Genomic DNA, 24692 nt, shown 5'->3' on the forward strand with positions numbered 1-24692 from the left:
CCGAATGCCCCATTTGACCTTGAAAGCCACCAAAGCTGCCCCAAAGAGCTCTGACTTCAGCCATTGACATCCCAGCCCACCACCTGCATCAGTGCTAACGATACCGCCATCATTGCCATAGAACCACTCTCACCACACTATTACCATTACCATCATTCCCCAGACACCCCAAACTGCAGCCCAAGGGCTTGGGGGTGATGGGAAGCAGGACTTGAGTGAGGCCTCCAAGCCTATCCCCTATAAACCAACATTCTCAACAATTTTGGCCCCTAAGGAGACATTTGGCCATGCCTGGCACATTTTTGGTTGCAACCACAGGGGACTACTGCTGGCATCTAGTGGGTAGAGGCCAGGGATGCTGCTAACCATCCTATAATGCACAGGGCAGTGCCCACAACAAGGAATTATTTGTTCTAAAATGTCAGTAGTGCCGGGGATGAGAAAGGCACCAGTGGGTCCCATGGCCGCCACTCTGGCTCAACCTGTCTCTGGCCCTCATGCAAAACGCTCACATCCCGCCTCTGGTTCCTGGACAAGAAGTAATCTTTGCCACTCCAACTCTTATCGCTCCTACCTCCTGGCCTCATACTTGTGTGAAAAAGTCAATAAGATGAAAAGTGCTTTGCCGCCACCCTCGCGAGGAAACAATTGGTACGCGGAGCATGGGGTACACGGGGACTGAGGTCATGTTTGCTCAGGGCAGGGGGCAGGGGCTGCTCTGGATCCGGGGATATAAAGGGCGAAGGAGGGCTCAGGCCTTCACTTGACTGCAAGTGCCCGACTCGGAGTGGCTTTTGCTCTGCGGCCAGTTGGGAACCGGCACCATGAAGCGGATGGTGGTGGCCTTGCTCTGCCTCCAGCTCCTGGAGGCCGCAGTGTTCAGGTGAGTTTGGGGTCTGGCTGCGGGTGGAGGAGCCCGGCGGGAGAGGGACCCCTGCGAGGCGTGACCTGGTCAGGGGACACCCCAGCTGCTTCGGCTCCAGAATCTCTGCGGGGCCAGGACAGGAGTCACAGGTGGGAGAAGGTACACCTCTGCCTTCAGGGACCATCCAGTCAAAGGGAGAAAAGACGGGCCTGGAACAGAGAACGGGGGTGACCACTGCCTGCGCAGCCCTGGAATGGCCCTGCGGTTCCTCTCACAGAAAGGAACAATGATCTCTGGAGAGGGAGACATTTGCTAAATTTTCCTGAAGGCCCAGACTTTCTTGGCAGGTGGCACGATCATCTAAGCGGAAACATCCGCAATGTGACCTCTCTATGCTGAGGTGTCAGGAGAAAGGAGGGCGGGCGGGTCTCCGGGCACCAGGGAGGCTGGGCCAGCCGATTCCTTGGGTGAAGAGAGGCTCCTCTCAGAAGCTCCTGTAATGGGCAGGCTCCGTGGAGGTGGTTAGAGAAGCTGTCAGCAGAGGATTTGTGGAGAACGCGGGGTCCTGAGGGAATGGGGATTGAACCAGGAAAGAAATGAAAGAAGCAGGAATGCAGGTGGCTGGGGGGTGGGCCAGGGGGGGGGGCGGACCACAGACGCTCCCCAGGCAGGTCTGGGAGGATAACCAGGGTGACACGGGAAGAAACCCATGATTCCTGAGTCCTGATTCCAGAGCTGATCTGGCTCCTGAGCACCAGGCCCATTTCCCCAGTGTCCCCAGGCCAGACATCTAGCAGCAGGGCAGCGCCAGGACCCTGTCTTCTCAGTCCCAGCCTCGTGTGGTGCCCCTGCACCCACAGTCTGTCACACGCAGCTGGTGCCAGGGGCCCGAGGGCCACAGGAGAGGACTCTCTTTGGGGTGAAGTTTGCCATCTCGAAACCTTTTTAAAATGCACATATCCTGCAAAGGGCGATGCCTGAAGTCCCTCTCCCCTTCCTGGGAAGGAATTTATGGGATATTTGACAGTAGAGGGCCAGGGTGGGATGAGGACCCTTGAGATGGGGAGGGAGCATCCTGGGTGAAGGTCATTGTTTCCTGAATCTTGGAGCAAGTCCTGAGAAGAGTTTTGAAAGAAAGGGAAGGAGAGGGGGAAGAAAGAGAGAAGCAGAGGGAGAGAGAGACAGAGAAACAGAAACAGAGAAAGGGAAAAACACAGGCACACACAAGAAACAGACATGGGTATGGAGTGGCAGGGAGACTCCATACACTCGGGTCTTTAGTTAGAGATGGAGGGCAGGTGAAAGAGGCTGGGGCAACTGATGGGAGGCGCTGTAACAAAGAGGGAGGACCTGCTGACGTAAAGACCTTCTGCAGAGTCCCCCTGAAGAAGTTCAAGTCCATCCGTGAAACCATGAAGGAGAAGGGCCTGCTAGAGGAGTTCCTGAGGACCCACAAGTACGACCCTGCTCTGAAGTACAAATTTGGTGACTTCAGTGTGGACTACGAGCCCATGGCCTACATGGATGTGAGTCCTGACCCTCCCAGGGGTAGCCCTCTCCCTGCTGCCAAAGGCCAAAGGGAAGGCCCGGGCAGTGAGCTGCACCCTCCTCTCTGCCGCCCCCACCCCTGCTCCCTTCTCTCAGCCCCACCACCTGGACCTCATCCCCCAGGCAGAGAAGGGAGGGCCCTGCTGAGCTGGCAGCTGGGTCACAGAGACCTGCAGCCGCCCTGGGGCCCTGGCCAGCCTCGGGCTGAGGGTCTGTGGGTCCGGGCAAGTGTGGAGAGAAGGCTCAGGCCCTGCTTCTGGAGCGGGCTGCTGGGCAGGGACTGGTCCTTCCCTGCTCTGCCCTTGGAGGATGCGGGCCTGCTGGCCTCGGGGTCCCTCCAGAGCTAGCAGGCTGCTCCACCCTCCTCCCCCCTCCTCGCCCTAGGCTGCCTACTTTGGTGAGATCAGCCTCGGGACCCCACCACAGAACTTCCTGGTCCTTTTTGATACCGGCTCCTCCAACCTGTGGGTGCCCTCTGTGTACTGCCAGAGCCAGGCCTGCAGTGAGTGCTGGGCTGGGTAGGGGAGCGCTGACACCTCCGGGGGAGGGCAGTCTTCATAGGGATCGAGGGTGAGGACAGGGACTTGCCCAGGGCCATGCGGCATGCCCAGGCCCGAGGGAGGGAGCTGCTCCTGGAGCCCACTGGCGCCTCTGCCTTCCCGCTCACCAGCGCCTCTTCCTTCATCTGCGCGCGCGCCCCGCCTCCCCCGCACCCTGCTCCACTCTTCACTAAGTCCTCACTGAGGGTCCCCAAGGCACACAGAGAACAAGTCCTGTATGATGCTGATGTTCACTTTCTTATGGCTGCCCTGGGCTCTGCCAAAGCCTTGGGGTTCGGGTCCTCGTGCCTGTAGCCTGGAGGGCCCCCCATTGGCCCCGCCCTACATGATCTCAGGCCCTGGTACGGCCAGCCCGCTGACCTGGTGAGGGTTGGGGAGAGCAGGGACGCCCTGGGGAGTCAGTCACTCCTGCATCTGATAAGTGCCAGCGACCTGCTGGGGCCAGGGAGACCGCAGGGAGGTCACAGTCCTAGGGCCCCAGAGTCTCTAAGTCAGAGGGCGTGTGGGGCCAGAGCTGGCCAGCTCACGTGGCCTTCCAATGCCGGAACCGGGGTGGGCCACCCTGACATCTGAGGCTCCAGGATGGGAGCACAGGCCTGAGAGTCAGGGCAGCCCCCACGTGCCAGCCCAACTCCCCGCATCCTTCCGCCCCCTGCAGCTGGCCACAACCGCTTCAATCCCAGCCAGTCCTCCACCTACTCCACCAACGGGCAGACCTTCTCCCTGCAGTACGGCAGCGGCAGCCTCACCGGCTTCTTCGGCTACGACACCATGACTGTGAGTGATGCTGTGGCCACCCCCACCCCAGGCCTCGCTCTAGCCTCACAGGCCTCAGGGTCTACCCAGGAGATTAGATGGAGACCCTGAAAGACGTGGAAAACCACTGTGTGCTCTGCTGTGCAGGACAGGAAATCAGCACAATAAGGGCTCATTCGTTCACTCCCTGAACCCCTCTAAGGGCCGTCCTGCGCAGGACACTGAGGACACGGTGGTGAATGGGGTGACCCAGTGGGGGGGCGGGTCCTGCAGTAGGGAAGGCCACTCAGAAGAGATAGCCGCTCTTGCAAGACCTACCGGGAAGGAAAGCAGAACAGGTGAAGGAGGGGTGAAGAAGAGCCTTGGGGGGGTCTCTGGGGGGGAGGGAGGATAGGTGGAGTGACACTTGTCACCTCCCATCCTCTGTGCCCGCCCCCCCTCCCCCCCCCCTTCCCCCACAGGTCCAGAACATCCAGGTCCCCAACCAGGAGTTCGGCCTGAGTGAGAACGAGCCGGGTACCAATTTCGTCTATGCGCAGTTTGACGGCATCATGGGCATGGCCTACCCTGCCCTGTCTGAGGGGGGGGCCACCACAGCCCTGCAGGGCATGCTGCAGGAGGGCGCCCTCACCAGCCCTGTCTTCAGCTTCTACCTCAGCAAGTGAGGAGCCCCTCCCCACTCCTTCAGCCTGGACAACGGGGGGGGGGGGGGGGGGGCTCCATCCTTTGGGATTTGGAGGCCACCCAGCAGGCACTGGCCCCAGCACATCTGTCCCAAGGGCTTCCCTCCTGGGCTCTGACTCTGCCCCCACACCCACTGCTCCCACCCGGCCTCACCTCGCCTCGCCTCGGTCCCCAGCCCACTCCTTTGCTTGGCGTTCCTCAGCCAGGGCAGCCTCTCTCGCTCTGTCAGAGTTTTGCCTTGAGGGCTGCTGCTGATTCTCAATAGCTCGCGGGTTTACCTGCTGCCCAGAGCCCCAGGTAGCTCACTGCCTTCTGACCGAATGTTTACCACCCGGCGCCTCTCTTGTACAGTAATCTGTTCTTCACCTCCTTTGATCTATTGCTCTAGCCAGACCGTGGGGTGGCAGCCAGGTTCAGGTTCCGCTCCAGGTCCACCCCTAGCTCCTAACAAGCCGTCACCCTCACCACCAGCACCAGCAAACACGGCCATTTATATGGAGGGGCCTGGCAGCCGGCAGGGGAGCGGGTTCGCGGCTTGGAACAGACGTTCCTCTCCGAAGGAGCCGACCACCTTGTAAACATAGTAGTTGGGGCGTAATCACTGGGATCTGGTACTAATGTTGCCCCTTTATTCTCTGCTTCTGTTCACAATTACTCTGAGCTTAGCCTTCAGGAGCTTCCCCAAGTTCCCCTCCAGTTCAGCCACCAGGGCCGGCCTCTCAAGCAAACACAGCCGTCCTCCCCTCCCTCCACCACGGCTCTCCCTCCCTCCAATCCCAGAGAAAATGGCAAGCCAAGCGGGGCCTGGGTCAGGCTCCACCTGCATCAGGAAGTGGGAGGGAGAGGAAAACAGAGGGGTGGGGTGGGGGGTTGTGGGGGGCACACACCAGCCGCTTCCCTAGGGCAGGATCATCCAGGAGCCTGAGGCACTGGAAATTCTGAGGGGCCCAGCCTGGGAGCCCACTGTCTGAGGGGAGACGTGCCCTGCCCCCAGGGAGCCCCAGCCTGGATGGAGGCAGGACCCTCTGGGGGTAACTGCTAACAAGGAAGTCCTTTCCCACAGCCACTCCCTGACTCACCTTCCCCTCTGCCTCCTGTAGCCAGCAGGGCTCCCAGGACGGCGGAGCGGTCATCTTCGGGGGTGTGGACAGCAGCCTGTACCAGGGGCAGATCTACTGGGCCCCCGTCACTCAGGAGCTCTACTGGCAGATTGGCATTGAGCAGTGAGTGTGTGGCGGCTCTGGGGATGTGGGCGCTTCTTTGGAGCCGGCTTTGAGGCACTTCATGCCACATACCCACACACACGCCCAGGTGGGGGTGGGGGATGGGAACAGGGGACCCCCAACCCCCTTCAGGCCTGCCCCCACAAAGCCACAGCTGCCCTCTGCTGGAGTTTCGAGGCCCAGCTCTGCCTAGAGAAGAGGGTGGGATGGGGACACATAGGAAGGGGCAGGATTTGGAACCCCAACTATTTCAGACCCTGTAGTCCAACCCTATGGGCTTACAGATTAGAAACTGGGGTGTGTGGTGGTTGGAGGGGAGCTAATTTGCTTAAAGTATCTATAACAAATCTGCAGCCCTGGCTGTTAATGTTTCTAGAACCTTCCTTGGAACTTTTAAGAGGAGCTTCCATGGCCATTTAGGTGGCCCTTAAATAGACTGGTATGGTGGGAGGCTGGATTGACCTTCCTGGTCGCACCTGGCGTGGGTGGCTGTGGCTGTGAGTCCCTCAGAGGTGGGGAGAGCTCACCCCCTAGCTGCCCTGAGCTGGGGGTGCTAAGGCCGCTCATCTCCTCACCATTCAGGTTCCTCATTGATGGCCAGGTCTCCGGCTGGTGCTCCCAGGGCTGCCAGGCCATCGTGGACACGGGCACTTCTCTGCTCACCGTGCCCCAGCAGTACATGAGCGCCCTGCTGCAGGCCACGGGGGCCCAGGAGGACCAGTATGGACAGGTGTGTCTGGGGGAGGCGTCCCTTCCGTGGGGGAGGCCCGTGGGAGACAGTTATGGTTGCTCCTGGGATCCAGGAATAGCCTGATTCTTGGCCTCCATACTTCGGGCTTCCCAGGCACTGGAGGTGGGGAGCCCTGGGGTGACTGGGGCTGGGCCTGGAGCTTGCTTCAGGGCACAGGCGCTTTGCTGAGGGGCTGTGAGGAGGCTCCTACTAGGCAGCATTTCTTCAGAGCTGCAGCTCCTCAGAGGAAACAGGCTGGACACTTTCCAGACTTTGAAGTAAGAGGGAAGTCACTGGAGGAGGGTCCAAGCTGGTGAGAGACAAGGGGTAACTTTTTTAAAAGTATTGTTTATTGATTTCAGAGAGGAAGGGAGAGGAAGAGAGATAGAAACATCAATGACGAGAGAGAGTCATTGATCGGCTGCCTCCTACATGCCCCACACTGGGGATCGGGCCCGCAACCCAGGCATGTGCCCTTGTCTGGAATCGAACCTGGGACCCCTCAGTTCGCAGGCTAACGCTCTATCCACTGAGCCAACCCAGCTGGGGCGAGGAATAACTTTTTAATCCACATGTCCCTCACCTCCCTAGGGCCAGGCCCCCTGCTCCCCCTTTCTCCAGAACCCAGCAAAGTGTTTGTCTAAGTAATTCCTTCCCATTACCTTTGGGGGACTGACTCTTTCTACAGATCTGTGTGTTTTCAAAAGACAGTTGCAGAGATGGGGCACAGATTCAATGTGTCATGAGGGGAAATTCAGGCAAAAGCAATGTTTTTGGGGTGGGAGAGATGCCCGGGTCTCCCCAAATCCCACCCCCTGTGCGGGAGTCCACATGAGTAATGCCAGCAGGACTCCCCCTTAGTGTCGCCACCTCCGGTCCACAAGCAGGCTCGGGACTCAGGCCTGGGACCAGAGGGGCTGCGGCGGCGGGTGGCTAGGTATCAGGCGGGAGATGAGACAGCCTGGGCCCTGCTCCTCTCTCTGCAGTTTGTTGTGAGCTGTAGCAGCATCCAGAACCTGCCCACCTTTACCTTCATCATCAACGGGGTGCAGTTCCCTCTGCCGCCCTCCTCCTACATCCTCAACGTAAGTGCTGGTCCCCGCAGGCTGAGCCAGCAGGCCATGATGGGGTGGGAGGAAGGTGTGGGGAGCCAGGCACGCTGGGTCTCCTTACCCTGCGCCACTTCTCGTAGAATCAGTTTCCCCACTCACTGATTCCAAAGCCCCTTCTCTGGAACGAGGCTGTGATTCCAAACCCCCTTCTCTGGAAGAGTATTAACTATTTATTAATTAGTGGGGAGAGGCCCTGGGCTCTTCGTAGTGCACCTACCAGGGCCAGCCACTGTGGGAAGCACTTTGTCTACACTATTCTACTTAATTGACACAACATTCAATGAGGGAGAGACTAATTTCTATTTTACAAGTGAACACTTGAAGGTTCAGAGAGGTTAGGTAACTCACCCAAAGCTACACAGCTAGTCAGGGTGAACCTAAGGTTTGGTCCAAGTTGGTCTGCCTCGAACGCTTGACCATCAGGACGACCTGGGAGCAGGAGGTGGGTGGGTGGGGGCATGAGGAGTCCCTATGGAGGATCACTGCAGCCAGAATTCCCCCATTCCAGAAATTCCTCCCACTGGCCTCTGCTCTGGCAGCTCAGTTGGCCTGAGCCCTCAAGGGCAGAGACCCTGGCTCACTCATTTCTGCATTTGCGCAGCGGCCCAGGGCTCAGGGCTCAGGGCTCAGCGTGCCTGCCCATGTGTGAGTGAAAGGAATGAGTGCTGTGCTTTGTCTTGTGCAGAACAATGGCTACTGCACCGTGGGGGTCGAGCCCACCTACCTGCCCTCCCCGAACGGCCAGCCTCTGTGGATTCTTGGGGACGTCTTCCTCAGGTCCTACTATTCCGTCTACGACATGGGCAACAACAGGGTGGGGTTCGCCACTGCCGCCTAGACTCAGTGCCTGGACGCCTGGGTTCCCCTCTCCTTCTCAGCCCCCCACCTTGCAGGGGCTCCTCTCTGTGCTTCTCTGGATTCAGCCTTCCCTTTCTGGACTCTGGACTTTTTCTAATAATAAATAGTTCTTCTTCATGTTGGTCAGCCTGTTGTTTTTTTTAGAGGGTAGTTGTGACCTGTAAGGAGTGGAGAGCGAGAATCAGGGGCAAATTTGCTTCTGCTGATCCATGTTGTCCCTCAGTTGCTTCCAGGTTTCTGGATGGGTCCTTGCAATTCTAAGAGAAATGGGGCATAAGGTAGGGCTCAGGGATGGGCCCTGTACCCTTCAGAGCTTCTCTCTGGAGAGGAAAGACAATGGTAGAGGCATCAAGGCAGGGCATTCCTTTGTGAAGGGAAAAGGGGCCCTATTCTGACAACCCAAAATGCTCTGCTGATCTAACTAACCAAATAACCACCAGAATTACTCACCCCCTATGTCCACAGGTATGTCCACTAGCAGTGCGGCCAGGGGTCCAACAAATCTAAATCCATTTCCTTATCTGGGATCAAGTGTGCGCTAGGAGCTTCCTGAGGCTTGCCAGATACCCAGGATGCCTACGTGCACTTGTAACAGTCATGGGTCCTCTAGGGAGGAGGCTAATGCCACCAGAACCTATTTCCAGGAGCGCTTCTGAAGGTCTGAGCTGAGTTAAGCTGATAATATTTTCACCCAGGACCTGTATTTGAAGAAGGGCTGGTCCTCAACCGTGCACAAGAGGGAGAGCTACTTAAATCACATGGACTCTAACCAACTTGTCCCTCTAGATTCATTCCTATCCTCCCTAGGAATCACCTAGCAAGACCCAGAGGCAGGAGGTGGAGGAGGGAAAGGGGGAGGGGTGGAGGATGGGGAAGGAGAGGGGAAAGCAGAGAATGATGGCTCAGCACCCTGTAACTTCCAACAGGGAAAAGTGACATGAAAGATCAGAACATTTCTGATTTTGATAGTGGTGGGGTGGGGGGGTGGGTACCAGAAAGCTCGAACTGATGAGACCTAGGTTGGGAGGAGGGGCAGGCTATAAATGCAAAACTGATAATGGGAGGGAAGGTGGGCTCCATTCCACGGTCACACTTCTTTCATCCTGTCCTTCACAAGGCTGACCCCAACCTTGCCACTTATGTCCAGAAGCAGGTGTAAAAGCGCAAATCAGGTGGCAAACTCAGGCTGCCACTGAAGCGTTCCTATGGCAACAGCACACCGCCTGGAACCCTACGTCTTTCCTAGACTCTTGAGAAAGACAGCCTGTCTGTGCCTTTCCGTGGGGTGAGACAGGCCACAGGGTGTATAGTAGTGCGCTCCGGTTTGGGACATCACTGACTGAGAAGAGAAAGAAAACTTGCAAAAGGGGAAGAAACTAAGTGGATAAAAGGTTCCAGGTTAAACGCCAAGTCCCTGTCTACAGTCTTGGGCCCAAAGAGCGGACTACAAACCCCGGCGTGCCTAGTTGAGCCGAAACGAAGACTACGTTTCCCAGCGGGCGCCGCGGCGGGCCAGCGGGGGGCGGAGCGGGGCGGGGCGGGGCCGCGGGGGCGGGTGCTGCCCTCTGCCGGGCGCCGAGGGAAGTGGGTGCGGAGTGACAGCGGGAGCTGGGGCACCGGGCGCGGGGCTCGGTGACAGCGGAGGCGGCGGCCGCGGGCTAGACGTAGGGAGCGGCGGCGGCGCCGACGGCAGCGGGAAGGGCGGACGGGGCGGGCTTCCCTGGTGGCGCCAAGCCGAAGGAACTCGGGAGGGGGCGGCAGGCGTAGCTTTCGGACCGGACACCTGAACTTGGGACAAGTTGCCGGAGCCCGGGAAGCGGGCGGCGGACGGATTGACCTTCAGAGCTAGGTGAGCGGGGCCGGGGGCCAGGGGTGCGCGGAGGGCCCGGAACCCCCGGCTCAGAACCCCCACCCCCATCGGTGGGTCCGGGGACAGGTGGGTGGGTGGGGGTGCGGGCTGGAACGGTGAGCGAGACCGTGTGCGCCGCGCCGCCGCCGGCCCCGCTGTCCGTCCAGCCCCGGACACCCGGCACATGGCCCAAGCGGCACTGCCGCCGATCCCGAGAACCCGCGCGGCCCCTCCCTTCAGGCCCGGGCCGGGGGCGGCTTCTCTGCGACCTTATGTAACCAGGCGGGAGGGGCCGGGGCGGGCACGGGCCTTCGCAGCCCGGGATCTGGGAGCCTGAAGGGGCGGGAGGCGTGGGAGTGAACTTGCAAGAAGTTTGAGGGACGTGTAGGCCCTGCGCCCGCTTCTTCTTCCCCGGACGCGATGGGGGCGGGTGGTGCGGGGGAGGGCGCCGGAGGTAGGGGAGGTGTGCGCGGGCCGAGTCCGGCCCGGCCAGGCCCGGCCGGGATGGTCTGGGGGAGTGGGAGGGCCAAGCGGCGCCCCGCCCCCGGGCTGGGTTGTCGAGGGTGTGGGGCGGGGGGGGGGGAAGGGGGCGGGTGGAAGTACCATCCCTCCCTCCCTTTCTGTCCCTTCCTCCCGCTCTGTCTCTTGAAGAAGCCGCCCCAGCTCGAGTCCCCCGGCATCCCTGAGCGCAGTCTTTTTCTCCCCCTTGCATTATTCCACGACCTTAGGGAACCCCAACCCCAGACCTCAGCGCACCCCTCCTTTCTGTTTTCCCGGGAGCTCCCAACTATCTGCCCGTGCCCCGAGTACCGCCCCCCCCTCCGTCTCGGTCCCGAATCCCGGAAAACACTCCCCCTTCCCCGTATTCCCGGTGTCCGCGCCACCCCACCCCAGGCTGTCCCGCCCCCCAGGTCAGCGCTCACTACCCGCCCCACCCCCCTTATTCCGGACAGCTATTCGGCCCGGTGCGTGCGCTCGCCTCCAGGAAGGGAGCGGGCTGGTGCCAGCTCGGTCCCGCCCCTCGGCCCCCTCCCCGCCGGGTTCTGGCTTCACGCACGGCTGCCCCGAGCTGCTTCGGGTTGCGAGAGCAGGTTCGCGCCGCAGCCGCCTGGCGCACCCCAGCCTCGCGCCCAGGGAGAGGGCGGGCGCCCGCGCTGCCCAGGGCTCCCCTTCCGGCTCCCTGCCAGCCCCTCACCACGGAGCGCTGGCGGGATCGCCCGGCCACTCCGCCGTGGTCTTCTCGCCTGTCTGTTCTGCGGCGGTTCTGCGCTGCAGTATCTGGACTAAACTCGGGCGCAGTGCTTTGGTTTCGCGTTCGTTCGCGGGGGAAGCGTGGTTAATTACCGCCCAGCCTCCACGCCCCCCGTCCTCAGTGAGGGGGTGCTTAGTGGAGCCGGGAGGAGGTCAAGGTTGGTGCAGGCCCCCGTGGCATCTCTGGGATGTGGACTCAGGCCCTTGCACTTGCCCTGGCCAAGATTCCACCTGGTTTCCTCTAGCGCGGCCAGGCCTGTGCGCAGATCCGAAGGCAGCTCCTGGCTCCTTGGCCTGTTCCCTCGAGGCCTTCTCTGTGCCACTGGGAGCCGGCTCCTGGCCTGCCCTCAGGGAGATCACAGTCTGGGGAAGTCTGCAGCGATCATTAAAGGCGTCTGTAGAGGCACTGGACGGGGAAGGGCCTGGTAGTCTGCTGGTATGCTTGTATGTGCCTCAGTTTCCCCAGCTGTGGGAAAAACAGCATTTGACTTGGCCGCTCTCTCTCTGCCTGCCTCCTGGCTGCTGGGACAGGGGCGGAGCCAGAGTGCAAATGAAGGGCTGTTTGAAGTGGCTGTTCTGGCGGAGGGGAGCCAGCGTTGCCTACAGTGTGCAAGGCCTGTTGCAGTGGCAGCTCTCTCTTGTCTTAGCTCAGTGAGGTACAGCCAAATGGGGACCCAGGTCTCCTGGTTCTAGGTCCCGTGGAATGGGTGCAGGGTTTGGGGCAGGGAATATCTCCTCAGGTGAGCACTGAATCCGGAGAGAGCCAGCTGGCTTCTGAGGGCTGATGGCCAGTGACAGTCAGAGGTGGGCAGGGGCTGGGCCAGGGCAGGCAGGAGCCCCTGTGGGTCCTGGAATAGTGGAGATACCCAGTGCCCATCCCCATTGTCAGTCAGGACCCCCTTTTAGTCTCTGCTGGAAAGTAGGTAGGAGGGGCCTCTACCCCTCGGGCCTGGCTGCCCTTTGAGGGTCTGGCTTCTGGCCCTGATCCCCCCTGGAGCTCTGTTTATGGCTGTAATTGTATCATTAGCCAGAGTTTATAGAGTTACTTAGCACCTGCCCCCACAGGGAGTGGCCCCGCCACCCCTGGCTTCTGTCTCTTCCTTTTCAAAGTCAACTTGGTTTCTGCTGGCAGCAGGGGTTTCCCCAACCACAGCTGGCATGAAAGCCAGGTTGGGCCTTTGTCCTGTGGATGGAGGGCAGTGAGCACTTGGGGCCCAGCCTGGGGCTGCCCTGTAGATGACTGTGGAAATTGAGCTGAGAAGTGTCCATATCCCAGGATGCAGTGTTAATGTGTGTAATGTGTGTGTCCTCACCTGAAAAGAGATAAAAATGCACACACCTCATGGGCTGTTGTGAGCATTCAAGAGGAGTTGTGCCTGGTACATGGTGGGTTCGTGGTGTTGCTCTGGGTGCCAGTATGCAATGTAATTGATGGGAGTTTGTGTGTGATTATGAAGTATGGGTATCTAATATGTATGTATAGATGAATTGTGCACATGCATGTTTGCGAGACTAATAGTAACACATTATATTAATAGAATCTTCATCCATTCTCTTATGCTATAATAGGACAATATTATAAATAAAACTTAGTTGTAAACATTAGTTGCCAACATTTTTTGTGTATTTATTCTTTAGAATGAAGTAGGAATTATGATTTTCATTATACCGACTCAGAAAAGCTAGGTAAGTTGCCTGAAGTTACACAGCCTAGAAGCAGTAGGGACTCTAACCAAGGCCCAAATGACTCCAGAACCCGGGTTACCAATCCCTAAAGACCACTTCAGGGTTTCCTGGAGTTCTCTCTTAAGGGGTGGGGGTGTGGTGGTCTGGAACCTTCTTTTTCCCATCCGGGTTTCCTGCTCTGAGCATGAGCGGGAAGTTGATGAGGGCCCTGCCCCAGGACCACACCTGTCTCGTGGCCGCTTCTCCAAGCTGCTGTCACAGGCGATCAAAGGACCCCTGCCGAGAACTTTCTTGGCTCCCCTGAGTTCACTCAAGGCTTCCTGGGTCTCCTTGGAAACCACAGACGTAGGAGACGGCGCTGTACAGTGAAGCCTGAGCTCAGTGGGCACTTGCTTAATCAGATAGGAGAAAAGGCTGTGGGTACTATTGGGTGAGAATGAGACAGCAGCGAAAGTCATGAGAGCACGGGAGACCGAACCTGCCTCTGACCGGCTGTGTGGCTGGGGCAGGCCCCTGCTCCTCCCAGTCTCGGTTTCCATATCTGTGAGCCTAAACCATCTGTGGGATCCCCTGTAATGCGAACCTCCTACAGGCCCCTAGCATAGAACCAGAACAGGAGAGGCACTGCTGAAAGAGGGACGAGGGGAACTGCGGCATCCACTAGCCAGAGACCGGTCTGGTGGAGTGACCAGCCAGCTTTCCTTGGGACATAGCCATAGCTCCCACGTAACGAGCACCGGGCTAAGGGTAACCTAGGTGGGGGGTCGTTGAGAGCACCGGCTCTGGGGCCGGGCTTCCTGGCTTGGAATCCCAGTTCTGCCACTTCCTAGCTGTGAGGCGCTGGGCAAGCTGCTTAACCCCGCTGTGCTTCCATTTCCTCACCTAAAAAATGAGGGTTACAGTAGCTCCTACCTAATAGTGCTGTAGTGAGGGCTATGTTCATGCTCACTGCATGTACAGGAGTCAGAATAGTGCCATGCTCAAAACATGTTAGCTATGATTGCCCTGGCCGGTAGCTAAGTGGTTAGAGCACTGGCCCTTGGACTGAAGGGTCGCAGGTTTGATTCTTGGTCAAGGGCACATACTTGGGTTGCAGGATTGATCCCCAGCCCCGGATGGGGCATGTGTGGGAGACAACTGATGGATGTGTTTCTCTCACGTCGATGTTTCTCTCCTCCCTTCCCTTCCTCTCTTCTACTCTCTCTAAAAATGAATGGGAAAAATATCCTCAGTTGGGGATTAACAGCAGCAACAACAAAATGTTAGTTATCATTATCTCTTGTAACTTCTTTCTTTCTTTTTCATTTTCAAGTGAGGAAAGAGAGGCATAGAGAGCTCTAGGGAAGAAACAAGGACCTATGGGTTGCAAACAGTCCCCTGTGTGTTTAACATCTACAAATGAAATGCCTGACACTGCTTTGCAGACTCCATGGCCACAGCCTCCACTACCCCCTGTAGCACCACACCCCACCTGGTCTCCCATTGAACAGGATAGCACAGGGGACTTGGCAATGCCTGCAACATCTCCACCATCCCTATCCTGCCTGTCCCTTGGATTCCTTGATGGCATCTGGCCTGGTTGCTTACTTCTACTCCTGACACGTGGCTCTCCCCTGTGCTGCTGCTGCCTGCCCCTTCTCCACTCTGCACCAGAGACACCGGTCCCCTTGGCTGCAGTGTCATGGGAGGCGGAGCTACAATCCCAGTGATAGAGCAGGGTCCGGGACTTACTGTGCCCATAGCAAGTGCTCTGCTGTGGGGTGGCGAGGCAGTGGATAAGAGCAGAGGGCAGCTCAGAGGGGTGGAGGCAAGAGGCAGACTCATTATCAGTCTTTTCTTCTGGCTCTTCAGGGTGGGCATAAGGAGAAGGAGAAATGGGGTCTGGCTGTCCCACCCCTGTCCAGCTTCCCCCGGGGCAGGCCTCCTTGTTGGCTCTGATCCACACAGCAGAGGTCCCAGAGTAAAATGTGGTGCCATGAGGACTAATCCAGGAATCCCAACAGACTCTCCAGAAACCCATGGTCCCTTCACTCAGTCCTTGTTCATGCCAGTTCCCTCTCCTGGCACCCTGTCTCCTGCTCCCTCCCTATCTAAATCCTGTCCATCAAGGCACACCTTCCCAGGAGACTCAGGGGACTGTGCTATCCGACTTCGGCCCTGGCTGGATATTAGGATCGCCTGGGAGGTCTTAAAAAATACCATTGCTGCCCTAGCTGGTTTGGCTCAGTGGGTAGAGCATCAGCCTGCAGCCTGAAGGGTCCCGGGTTCAATTCCGGTCAAGGGCACATGCCCAGGTTGTGGCCTCCATTCCCAGTAAGGGGTGTGCAGAAGGCAGCCAATCAATGATTCTCATCGTTGATGTTTCGCTCTCTCTCTCTCTCTCCCTTCCTCTCTGAAATCAATAAATATATATTAAAAAAATACATTGCTTCCGAGTCTTGGGGGAGGCATGAATGTGTTTTTTTAAACCCCCCAAACGATTCTGATGCCCTTTCTCTAAGACAGTGGTTCTCACATTTGAGTGGGCATCGGAACCACCTGGAGGAATGGTTAGAACATAGCTTTCTGGGCCCCACAGCAGGGTTTCTGATGAGCAGGTCTGGGATTCATAGGTCTGGGGTTTGCATTTCTGACAAGTTCTCAGGGGGTGCTGATGCGACTGGTCCCCAGACCACATTTCAGAACCTACGGCTTTGCAGCTACCTAGGCAAGAGCTGTCTCCTGGGTCTCTGATTGCTTTGGGCCTCTTAGGCCCGTCTCCTTTTTGATGCCAGGTCCCCAGGGGCAGGGACCACTCTGGGTTTCCTTGTGGACCTCCGAGTCCTCGGCGTAGTCGGACCTCCCTTCCCCAGCCTGGCTCTTTGCCCTGCCTCCTGTTGCACTGACCACTGGCCAGCCTTGTGGTCTTGGCAACCTCCTCTGGGACAGGTGCTCAGGAAATGCTTGCTGTTTGGTCAGGCGGGATGAGGTGGACAATGAAGGATGCACTAGCCCTGAGAGGGCTCCCCCAGGTCCTCTCAGAACCTGGGATGGCTCTGAAGCTCCTGCAGAAGTGCCTGGAGCCAGAGCAGCATTACTGGACTGGGGGGGGGGGGGTGTCCGAGCCCCCCACTTTGTTGAGGCTGTAGAAAGACCCACCACGTTGTTTCACTTTCCTACCCCGTGGAGGGCAGGTATTGGATCACTGACTTGTATGCCTTGTTAATAATAAAAATGCTAAAATGCACAAAAAGCAGCTGTTCTCTTCTCCTTTCCTCACCCGGACTGGAGATGTTGGGAGGGCGGGGCATGGGGGGTGTCAGTGCTCGAGGTAGGGTGTCTCCATCACCTTCTAGGCAGGGGTCCTCAAACTGCGGCCTGCGGGCCACATGCGGCCCGCCGAGGACATTTATCTGGCCCGCCGGGTGCCGCTGCCTGTCCTGCTTAGCAGCCGACTCGTCCTGGGCCCGCAGTGCGCATAGGAATTTGTTCATAGTTGTTTTTTTTAAACTATAGTCCGGCCCTCCGACAGTCTGAGAGACAGTGAACTGGCCCCCTGTTTAAAAAGTTTGAGGACCCCTGTAGGGGGTCCCGGGCCTCTAGGACAACAGATAGTCGGGTGGTTCCGGCCTGCCCTAGGCTGGTGGTGTTGATTCTTCCTTAGAAGCTGGGGAGCTGGGACACAGCCTGGTGGGGAGAAGAGGTGGTGGCCCGCCTCTTAGCCCTGCAGGGCGAGGCAGGATGAGCTTGGCGTGAGCACAGGCTCTGGCTGTTCTGTTCAGTGCAGTAGCCCCAGTGCCCAGAAGAGAGCGAGGCACGTAGTGCATGCTCAGTAGTCTTTGTGGAGGGAGGGGAGGGAGCGTGCTTTGAGCCCCCACCGTGGGCCCAGAAGCGAGGACACTGTAGAGGCTGTACCCCGGGCCTCTGCCCTGCGAGCGGGCTGGGTATCAGCTTCACCATCAGACTCGGGCTGCACAGCTCGATCAGGAGCAGCCTGCCTCCCTGCTGTGATCCGGGTCCAGCCTGGCTCTGGTGGGGCTCAGGCTGTCTCTCCCCGTAGAGGGTGTACCCCCCCCCCCCGCCCCCCAGTTCTACCAGTGGGGCAGTGGGGTGGAGCTCGGTTTGTTTTCTCCTGTTTGCCAAGGGAAGTCACGGCCTGTCCTCTGCCGTGTTTATAATTGGTTTGGGAAAACACCTGCCTCAGCCCCCCACAGTCCCTGAGGGGTGCCAAGTGACACCCTATACTGTCCACCCGCTGCTGCGTCGTGTCTCCCTCCTGGCTCTAGCCAGGTGCGCTCTCAGCTGCCCCTGCCAGTGTGGCACTGGCTGGCTTTGCTGCGGGCGGATGGGGCTGCGGGGCCAGGGCCTTAGAAGCCAGCCAGTGCTGCCCTTGCATTGTCTAGAGGAGACCGAGGCCCAGGGAGCGTGGGCACCACGCCAGCACCCCATGGCCTTGGTCACCTTTGGGGTCATCAGGCATGAACCGAGCACTTCCTGGGCTGGCCCAGCAGGTGATGGGAACAAGGGCATGGCTCCTCCTCAAAGCGGACAGATAGCGGGAATGTCAGTAGCCAGGGAGGACAGACAGGCAGAGAGATGTAAGGACGGAATGACGTCCTAAGTCACGGTAGATGTGTCCACACCCGACCCTTCACTCTAAAGAGCATTCTTCCTTGGTCTGGAGAGTTTTCACAAAAGGGTTGTGCCGGCACAGTGACCTTGGCTCAGCCCTTTCTACCCTCTGGGCAGCTCTGCCTCCCCCGGGTCCTCTCACCTGGGTCCCTCTACAGACCTGGGTGCTTCCCTCCTGGACAGATCCTTCTTCCAGGAGGGCTAGAGGCAGCTGAGTATGAGGGGAGGAAGGCCGCAGGGAGGCCCCTGAGCCACCCATCTGCCACTTGGAAGCCCTGGGCCCTTGGAAGCCCTGCCACTTGGAAGCAGCTCAGGCCCCTTTGGAGCTCCAGACTTGGGCCTGGACCCAGGGGCACTGCACCTACGTGTTCCCCACCTCAGCGCCTCCTCGCCTTTTCCTCCCCCCAGCCCCTCTGACCTCCATCTAGTTCCACCGCACCTGGACCATGGGTCTTTCCTGCTCTCTGGCCCCCTCTCTCCATATTCTTCATTTCTTTTTCCTGCCCCCTCCCAATTTTCATTGCTCCCTTTGGTGTGTTCAGAGGGTGTCTGAGGCTCACCCTGCTCCCTCAGTGCCTGCCCACGGGAGCCCCTGAGGGGTAGGAGGAATGGCCCAAGGCAGGGTAAGAGGTGGGGGTGCCCAGCCTGATGCAGCTCCCTGCCCTTGGGCAGCTAGGGGTGTGTGGTGGCTGGAATGCTCTGGGGAGGGTGGGAGATGAAAGGGGTTGGTGTGCCCAGCACCTATGGCTGAGGGGCAGCCAGGAGCCTGGGCCCACGGGGGAGCCCAACACAGACTGCCCTGTGTGTCACTGCGTCCTCCAGACCTGTGACTGACTGCCGGTTCTCATCTAGTGTGCTTGGCCTAATTACAGTGGTTTTCAAAGCCAGGTGTGAGGAGAAAATGTAACTTCTATTTCTATCTTATTCCTTTCTCCCCCTTTTTGTTATGAAATATATCACACTTGGTGAAAAAAGCTTTAATATATACTATCCTATATAATAAAGAGATAATATGCAAATTGACCGTCACACATGGGGTGTGGTCACAAGATGGCTGCCACAAGATGGCCAGCAGGGGAAGACAGTTGTGGGCAATCAGACCAGCAGGGGAGGGCAGTTAGGGGCAAGTAGGCCAGCAAAGGAGGGCAGTTGGGGGCGACCAGGCCAGCAGGGGAGGACAGTTGGGGGCGACCAGGCAGTCAGGGGAGTAGTAAGGTGTCAATCAGGCTGGCAGGGGAGTGGTTAGGGGGTGATCAGGATGGCAGGCAGAAGCGGTTAGGGGCAATCAGGCAGGCAGGCAGGCAGGCGAGTGGTTGGGAGCCAGCAGTCCCGGATTGTGGGATTGGGCCTAAACTGGCAGTCAGACATCCCCTGAGGGGTCCCAGATTGAAGAGGGTGCAGGCTGGGCTGAAGGACACCCCCTTCCCAGTGCATGAATTTTGTGCACCGGGCCTCTGGTATAGAATAATTATAAAAGTGAACATCCAGGTAACCACCACCAGTTTGTGTGCCCACCTCGGTCATAACCTCCACCCCCCCAGGAGGTTACCATTATTCCAACCTCCCTAATAATCACTTTCTTGCTTCTCCTCATCACCTAATCACTTAGGTCTGTACCCTTTAGCAACAGTTTAGTTTTGCCTGATTTTGAATTTAAAGCAGCTGGAACAACACTGAACATGTGCTTTGATGTCATGTTTTTCAACTCAGCCGTCCATTTGTGAGGTTCACCCATGTTGTGTGTAGCTATGGTGCGTTCATTTTCATTGCTGTCTAGTATTCCACTGGATGAACTTGCTACCATGCTTATATCCATCTACTACTGGTGGGCATCTGGGTTGCTTTCCTTTGTTGGCTACTATGGGTGATACTGTCAGAGCACTTTTATGTGCTTCCTAGTGTATTGGTGCCTGCATGTCCCCAGAGTACAGATAAGCCAGAATGAAATTCTTAGGGCACAGGCTATGCAGTGCATCCTGCCGCTTCAGTAGATATCGTGTGAAGTGACTGTGCACACTACCCAAGGGTTTCTGTTGCTCTGTATCCATGCCAACAGTTGCTACTGGCAGACTATTTAATGTCTGTCATGCTGGTGAGTGTGTAACAGCGCCTTAACATGGGTGTAACTTACATTTCCTTTTTCTTCCTTTTTAACGAAATATGGTTTTATTGATTTTTGAGAGGAAGGGAGAGAGAGAAACATCAATGTGAGCGAGAAACATTGATTGGCTGCCTCCTGCAGGCACCCGACCAGGGATTGAGCCCACAACCTGGGCATGTGCCCTGATCGGGAATGGAACCAGCGACATTTTGGTGCAGGGGACAACACTCAACCACCTGAGCCACACCAGCCAGGGCTCCCTGCTCTTCTTTCTTATAGAACCATTTTTGTGTGTGTTTGCTGACATACATGATATATTCATGCATTGGTATTTATAAGCAAGTTATAAGGAAAGAAGCATACAGTATATTGGTGCTGCTCCAACATTTTTACTCAGAGGACTATAGATCACAATAGTCTAAAGACAATTATAATATTGAATGCCAGGGAGGGGGCTGATTTCTAAGTTAAGGGTGGGAGGGTGGTCTTGGGAGGAGACCCCCAAGTGGCAGTGCCTGCCAATGGGGCAGCCTCTGCCCAGAGGGTGCTGAGTCCACCGAGCACCCAGCAGCACTTTCAGGCCCTCCCGCTGGTACACCTGGCAGAGGAGGAGGGAGGCTCTGTCCCAGCAGCTATCCTTCAATTTCGAATTGGCAGGTGCTTGTCTTTTGGGGCCTTCTAGGGCAGTAGTTCTCAACCAAGGGAGACTTTGCCTCCCAGGGGACATTTAGCAATGTCTGTTGACATTTTTGGTTGTCATGACTCAAGAGAAAGCTACTGGCATCTAGTGAGAGGCCAGGGATGCTGCTCAATGTCCTAAAATGCTAAGGACAACCCCCCAACAAAGAATTATCTAACCCAGCCGAGATGGCTCAGTGGTTGAGTGTTGACCTATCAACCAGGAGGTCACAGTTCAATTCCTGGTCAGGGCACATGCCCGGGTTGCTGGCTCGATCCCCAGTGTGGGGCGTGTAGGAGGCAGCTGATTAATGATTCTCTCTCATCATTGATGTTTCTCTCTCTCTCCCTCTCCCTTCCTCTCTGAAATCAGTAAAAATATATTTTAAAAAAAGAATTATCTGGTCCTAAGTGTCAGTTGTGTGGAGGTTGAGAAACTCTGATCTGGGAACAGAGCCAGGAAACAGATTTGTCATGAACTTGCTGCTCGGCCTCAGGGAAGTCACTAAATGCTTTGAGCCTCCGTCTCCCCATCTGGGAATAAGAGTGGCAAGGGTTGCTGCCCTCTGCCCTTCGTGGGGCTGTTGGCAGGGTTGAGGAGAGGGTGGCTGTGCTGGCATTTGGGGAAGCATCCCTGCGAAGGGGCCTGCAGCTCTTATTTCCAGGGGGAGGGCTCTCCAGCCCGGCCCACGCCCTTGACTGTGCTCCATGTCCACTGGGCTGGAGGCGTCAGGTGACCACAGTGAGCCTCCATCCTGGTTCCTGCTACTCCAGGCCTCAAAGGGCTGTGGAGGAGCTGCCCTGAGGCCCCAGCCTTTTGATGAGGGCTGCAGAAATAAGGGGCTCTCTGGGGAGCCCTGGGGCCCAGGCAAAACCATTTCTGACTTTGTCCTGGGCTGGGTGGGAGTCCAAGGCTGAGTGGGTGATAAAGATAAGAGGTGCTTATCATCCTCCTTATCTGAGGCCACACTGCAAGTCAGTGAGGGGTGGGAGCACACCCTGGGCGGGCTCCTCCTCACCCTCCCGTGCCCTTCGAGAATTTGCTATCCCAGAGTGGGGTCCAGGGTTGAGTCAAAGCTTGGGTCTCTCTGACCTCCCGTCCTGGGGTTCACCTCACCTCAGTGGCCTCTCCTGCTTTCTCCGGGGCTGGGACCTGCCCAGTCTCCCTTCTACTACGCCATCCCTTCCTGAAACATCCTCTCACAAAAGGGCTGAGAAACCCAGCCAGCCTGAGGTGCAGATGACTGATAACAGCTCTGTGACTGGCACCCCTGACCAGGAATCGAACCATGACCCTTTGGTGCACAGGACAACGCTCCAACCAACTGAGCCGCCCTGGCCAGGAGTGTGTCTCCCCATCTTGGTCCAGGGGCAGTGTGGCCTGGGGCCTGTGAGTCCTGTGTGGATGGGAGTGGCTGTCACAGGCTCAGGCTGGGAGGAGGCAGGGGCACTGCCCATGCCTGGAGACCCAGGTGGGTGAGATTGGAGCTGGGAGTCCCTGTGCGTTGGGTAGACTTGTGGGTGAGAGAGGCCTTCCGGGAGGGCGCTGTGAGTAATCCTTGGCCACATTTGCAGCTCCCAGGGGATTGTGCAACTTCCTCTGAGACTGAGGTGCAGGGGGCTGGGTGAGAAACAGCGCTGGGGGAAATGAGGAAACGGGGCTGGCACCAGAGCAGGGCCGGGGCCCTGGGCTCGGGCTCCCTGAGGAGCTGAGCGATCCAGGGGGCCTCCTTCCAGGGGCCACCCTCTCCCAGGTATGAGGGTGCGTGGGTGTTTGTGTGTTGTGTCTTTGGGGAGGTGGGTGAGTGGGGGTGAGGCTCACAGGCTGTGCTGCTATGGGGATACCTTTTGAGCAGGGTCAGGACTGGGGAAGTAGGTGGCCCATGGCAGGGGCCCCTGCCCAGGTTCAGGGGAGAGAAGACAGGGCTTCCCTGAGCCCGGGATGGTGGGAACCAAGTGAAATCAGGAGTCAGAGCTGCTGGCTGCCAGCCCCACCTCTGAGGAGCCGGGCAACCCGGGGTGGATTGGTGTTGTGGTCTGTGAGGCTAGGAGGGCTGGGAGAGGTCTTGAGGACACCAGCTGTCTGGCTGGAGAGCAGTCTGAGCTCTCCCTGCCTCCTCTCCTCTTTCCCAGGCTTGTTTTGGGGCTCTGAGAAGGAAGTGGGCATGATGTGCTTAGTGCGATGCTGGCCAGGCCACAGGAAATACCCGCTTACACCAGGTTGGGAGTAGGGGCTGGGAGCACCTGGCCTGGGCGTGCAGTGCCAGCCTGCCTGGGTTCCAGTCCTGGCCCTGCCACTTAGCAGCTACATGATCCTGGAAAGTTACTTAGCTTCTCGGAGCCTCAGTTTCCTCTTCTGTAAAACAGAGATGACAATTACAGCGCCCACCATGTGGGTTCATTGTGAGGATTAACAGAGTGAATTCATGCTATGAGCAGCGCCTGGCTCCAGGGAGGAAGCGCCCTGCACAGGTTAACATTTTACTGGTATATGAGCATGTTTGTGTGCAAACAGCAAAAAGCCCGCCCAGGGTTCATGGCGATGATTTATTTTTTTATTTTATTTTTCTATTACAGTTTACATTCAGTATTATTTTTATTGGTTTCAGGTGTACAGCATAATGGTTAGACAATCACATCTTTACAGAGAGGTCCCCCCAATAATTCCAGTACCCACCTGGCACATATGTAGTTATGACAATGCAATTGGCCATATTCCCTATGCTGTCCTTTATAATACATCCTGTGACTGTTCTGTAACTACCAATTTGCACTTCTCAATCCCTTAACCTTTTCCACCCAGTCCTCCAACCACTCTCCCCTCTGACAACCTTCCGTCTGTTCTCTATAGCTGAGTTTGTTTCTGTTTTGTTTGTTCCTTTATTTTGTTCATTCGATCCCACATATAAGTGAAATCAGTGGCATTTGTTTTTCTCTGACTGGCTATTTCACTTAGCTAATACCCTCCAGGTCCATCCATGCTGTCACCAATGGTAAGGTTTCATTCCTTTTTATGGCTGAGTGATATTCCACTGTGTATGTGTACCCACTGGCCTATTGATGGGTACTGGGGTTGCTTCCATCTCCTGGCCATTGTGAATAATGCGCATGGTGATTATTTTGATGGTGGAATTTGAGTTAGAACTGGGGATGATAAGAGCTCACATTTCCCAGGCCATACTCCATGTCAGGTGTGTGCCAAATGCTTGGCTTGTATCAGCCCCTCCCTCACAGTCACCCTGTAAGGCGGGCTGTTACCATCCCCACCTCATAGAGGAGGATGTGAGACCACAAAGGGGTTGAATGGCTTGCTCCAGGGCAGTGATATCAATGAGAAGGAGCCACAGGATGGTCCTTAGCCCTTAGGTGGACCCCTGCCCGCATCCCAGCTCCTCTATGTTCAGCTGGAGGTGGGTGTGGAGGAGGAGCAGAGTCTGCTGTGAGGGGTGTGAGGGCTGGCCTCACAGCCCATGGGCTCTGGTCCATCTCCAATCAAGTCATCAACTAACACAGAGACTTAAGTTACTATAGGGTAGGGGAACGTCCAGCCCTTGGGCTGTATGAGGCCCGCAAAATCATTTGGTCTGACCTTGCCAAGGCATTAGGGGTGAGTTAATTTTTGACCAAATATAGCAGGCTAGTGTTTAAGTTGATCATTTCGTATGGCTCTCGAATGACTTTATGAATATCCAAATGTCCCTTTGAAGAAAAAGGCTCTCCACCCCTGCTCTAGGAATGGCTTTTGCGAGTTGGAGCGGACTTCCTTGGGGCAAGCTTCCTGCCAGTGTGTGGACTTGAGAGAGGGCTGGAGACCAGCTGGCGGGCAGTGTGGTGCTGGGGGATGAATATGGTTCCAGATTCAGCCAGACCTGGCTTTGAATTCTGCCTGAGCCATTTACTGTGTGACCTTGGGCCTCAGTTTCCTCACATGTAAAATAGGGGATATAGCAGCACTCCCTCCTCCAGTCACGGTGGAGATGAAATGAGACACCACAGTAAGATGCTTAGCGCAGGTCTGGCCTGGAGTACATGTCCCGTAACTGGATGTCTTTATCAGGTACCTGTTGTAGCGGGTCATGTGCCTGGTGGCAAGTTTGGGCCACACAGATATCCCTGGAGAGTCGTTATTTAAACTGTGGATCAGGGCTACTAATTGGACCGTAATCTGGTCTCAATGAAC

The 24692-nt window shown here is 57.1% G+C and overlaps 2 protein-coding genes across 3 annotated transcripts in view; both read left to right on the forward strand.

The window, feature by feature from the left end:
- Positions 1-824: 824 nt before the first annotated feature.
- On the forward strand, positions 825-8316 carry PGC (progastricsin; the record flags this gene model as incomplete). Its single annotated transcript, XM_080665600.1, has 9 exons — positions 825-883; positions 2241-2391; positions 2798-2915; positions 3632-3750; positions 4191-4390; positions 5514-5636; positions 6219-6366; positions 7353-7451; positions 8164-8316. The coding sequence occupies 9 exons, from the start codon at positions 825-827 to the stop codon at positions 8314-8316; spliced, it is 1170 nt and encodes a 389-aa protein (XP_080521726.1).
- Positions 8317-9929: 1613 nt separating this feature from the next.
- TFEB (transcription factor EB) overlaps positions 9930-24692 on the forward strand; it is a 47443-nt gene continuing 32680 nt past the window's right edge. The window contains exon 1 of one of the 2 annotated variants that reach the window (XM_080664497.1): positions 9930-10185. The gene's annotated coding sequence lies outside the window, so the exon portion shown is untranslated. Of the gene's footprint in view, positions 10186-22141; positions 22267-24692 lie in introns of those variants that run through there. The other variant, XM_080664498.1, reaches the window with a different exon arrangement.

This window comes from Plecotus auritus (assembly GCF_963455305.1).
Source record: "Plecotus auritus genome assembly, chromosome: 4".
In the NCBI taxonomy this organism is placed as follows: domain Eukaryota; kingdom Metazoa; phylum Chordata; class Mammalia; order Chiroptera; family Vespertilionidae; genus Plecotus; species Plecotus auritus.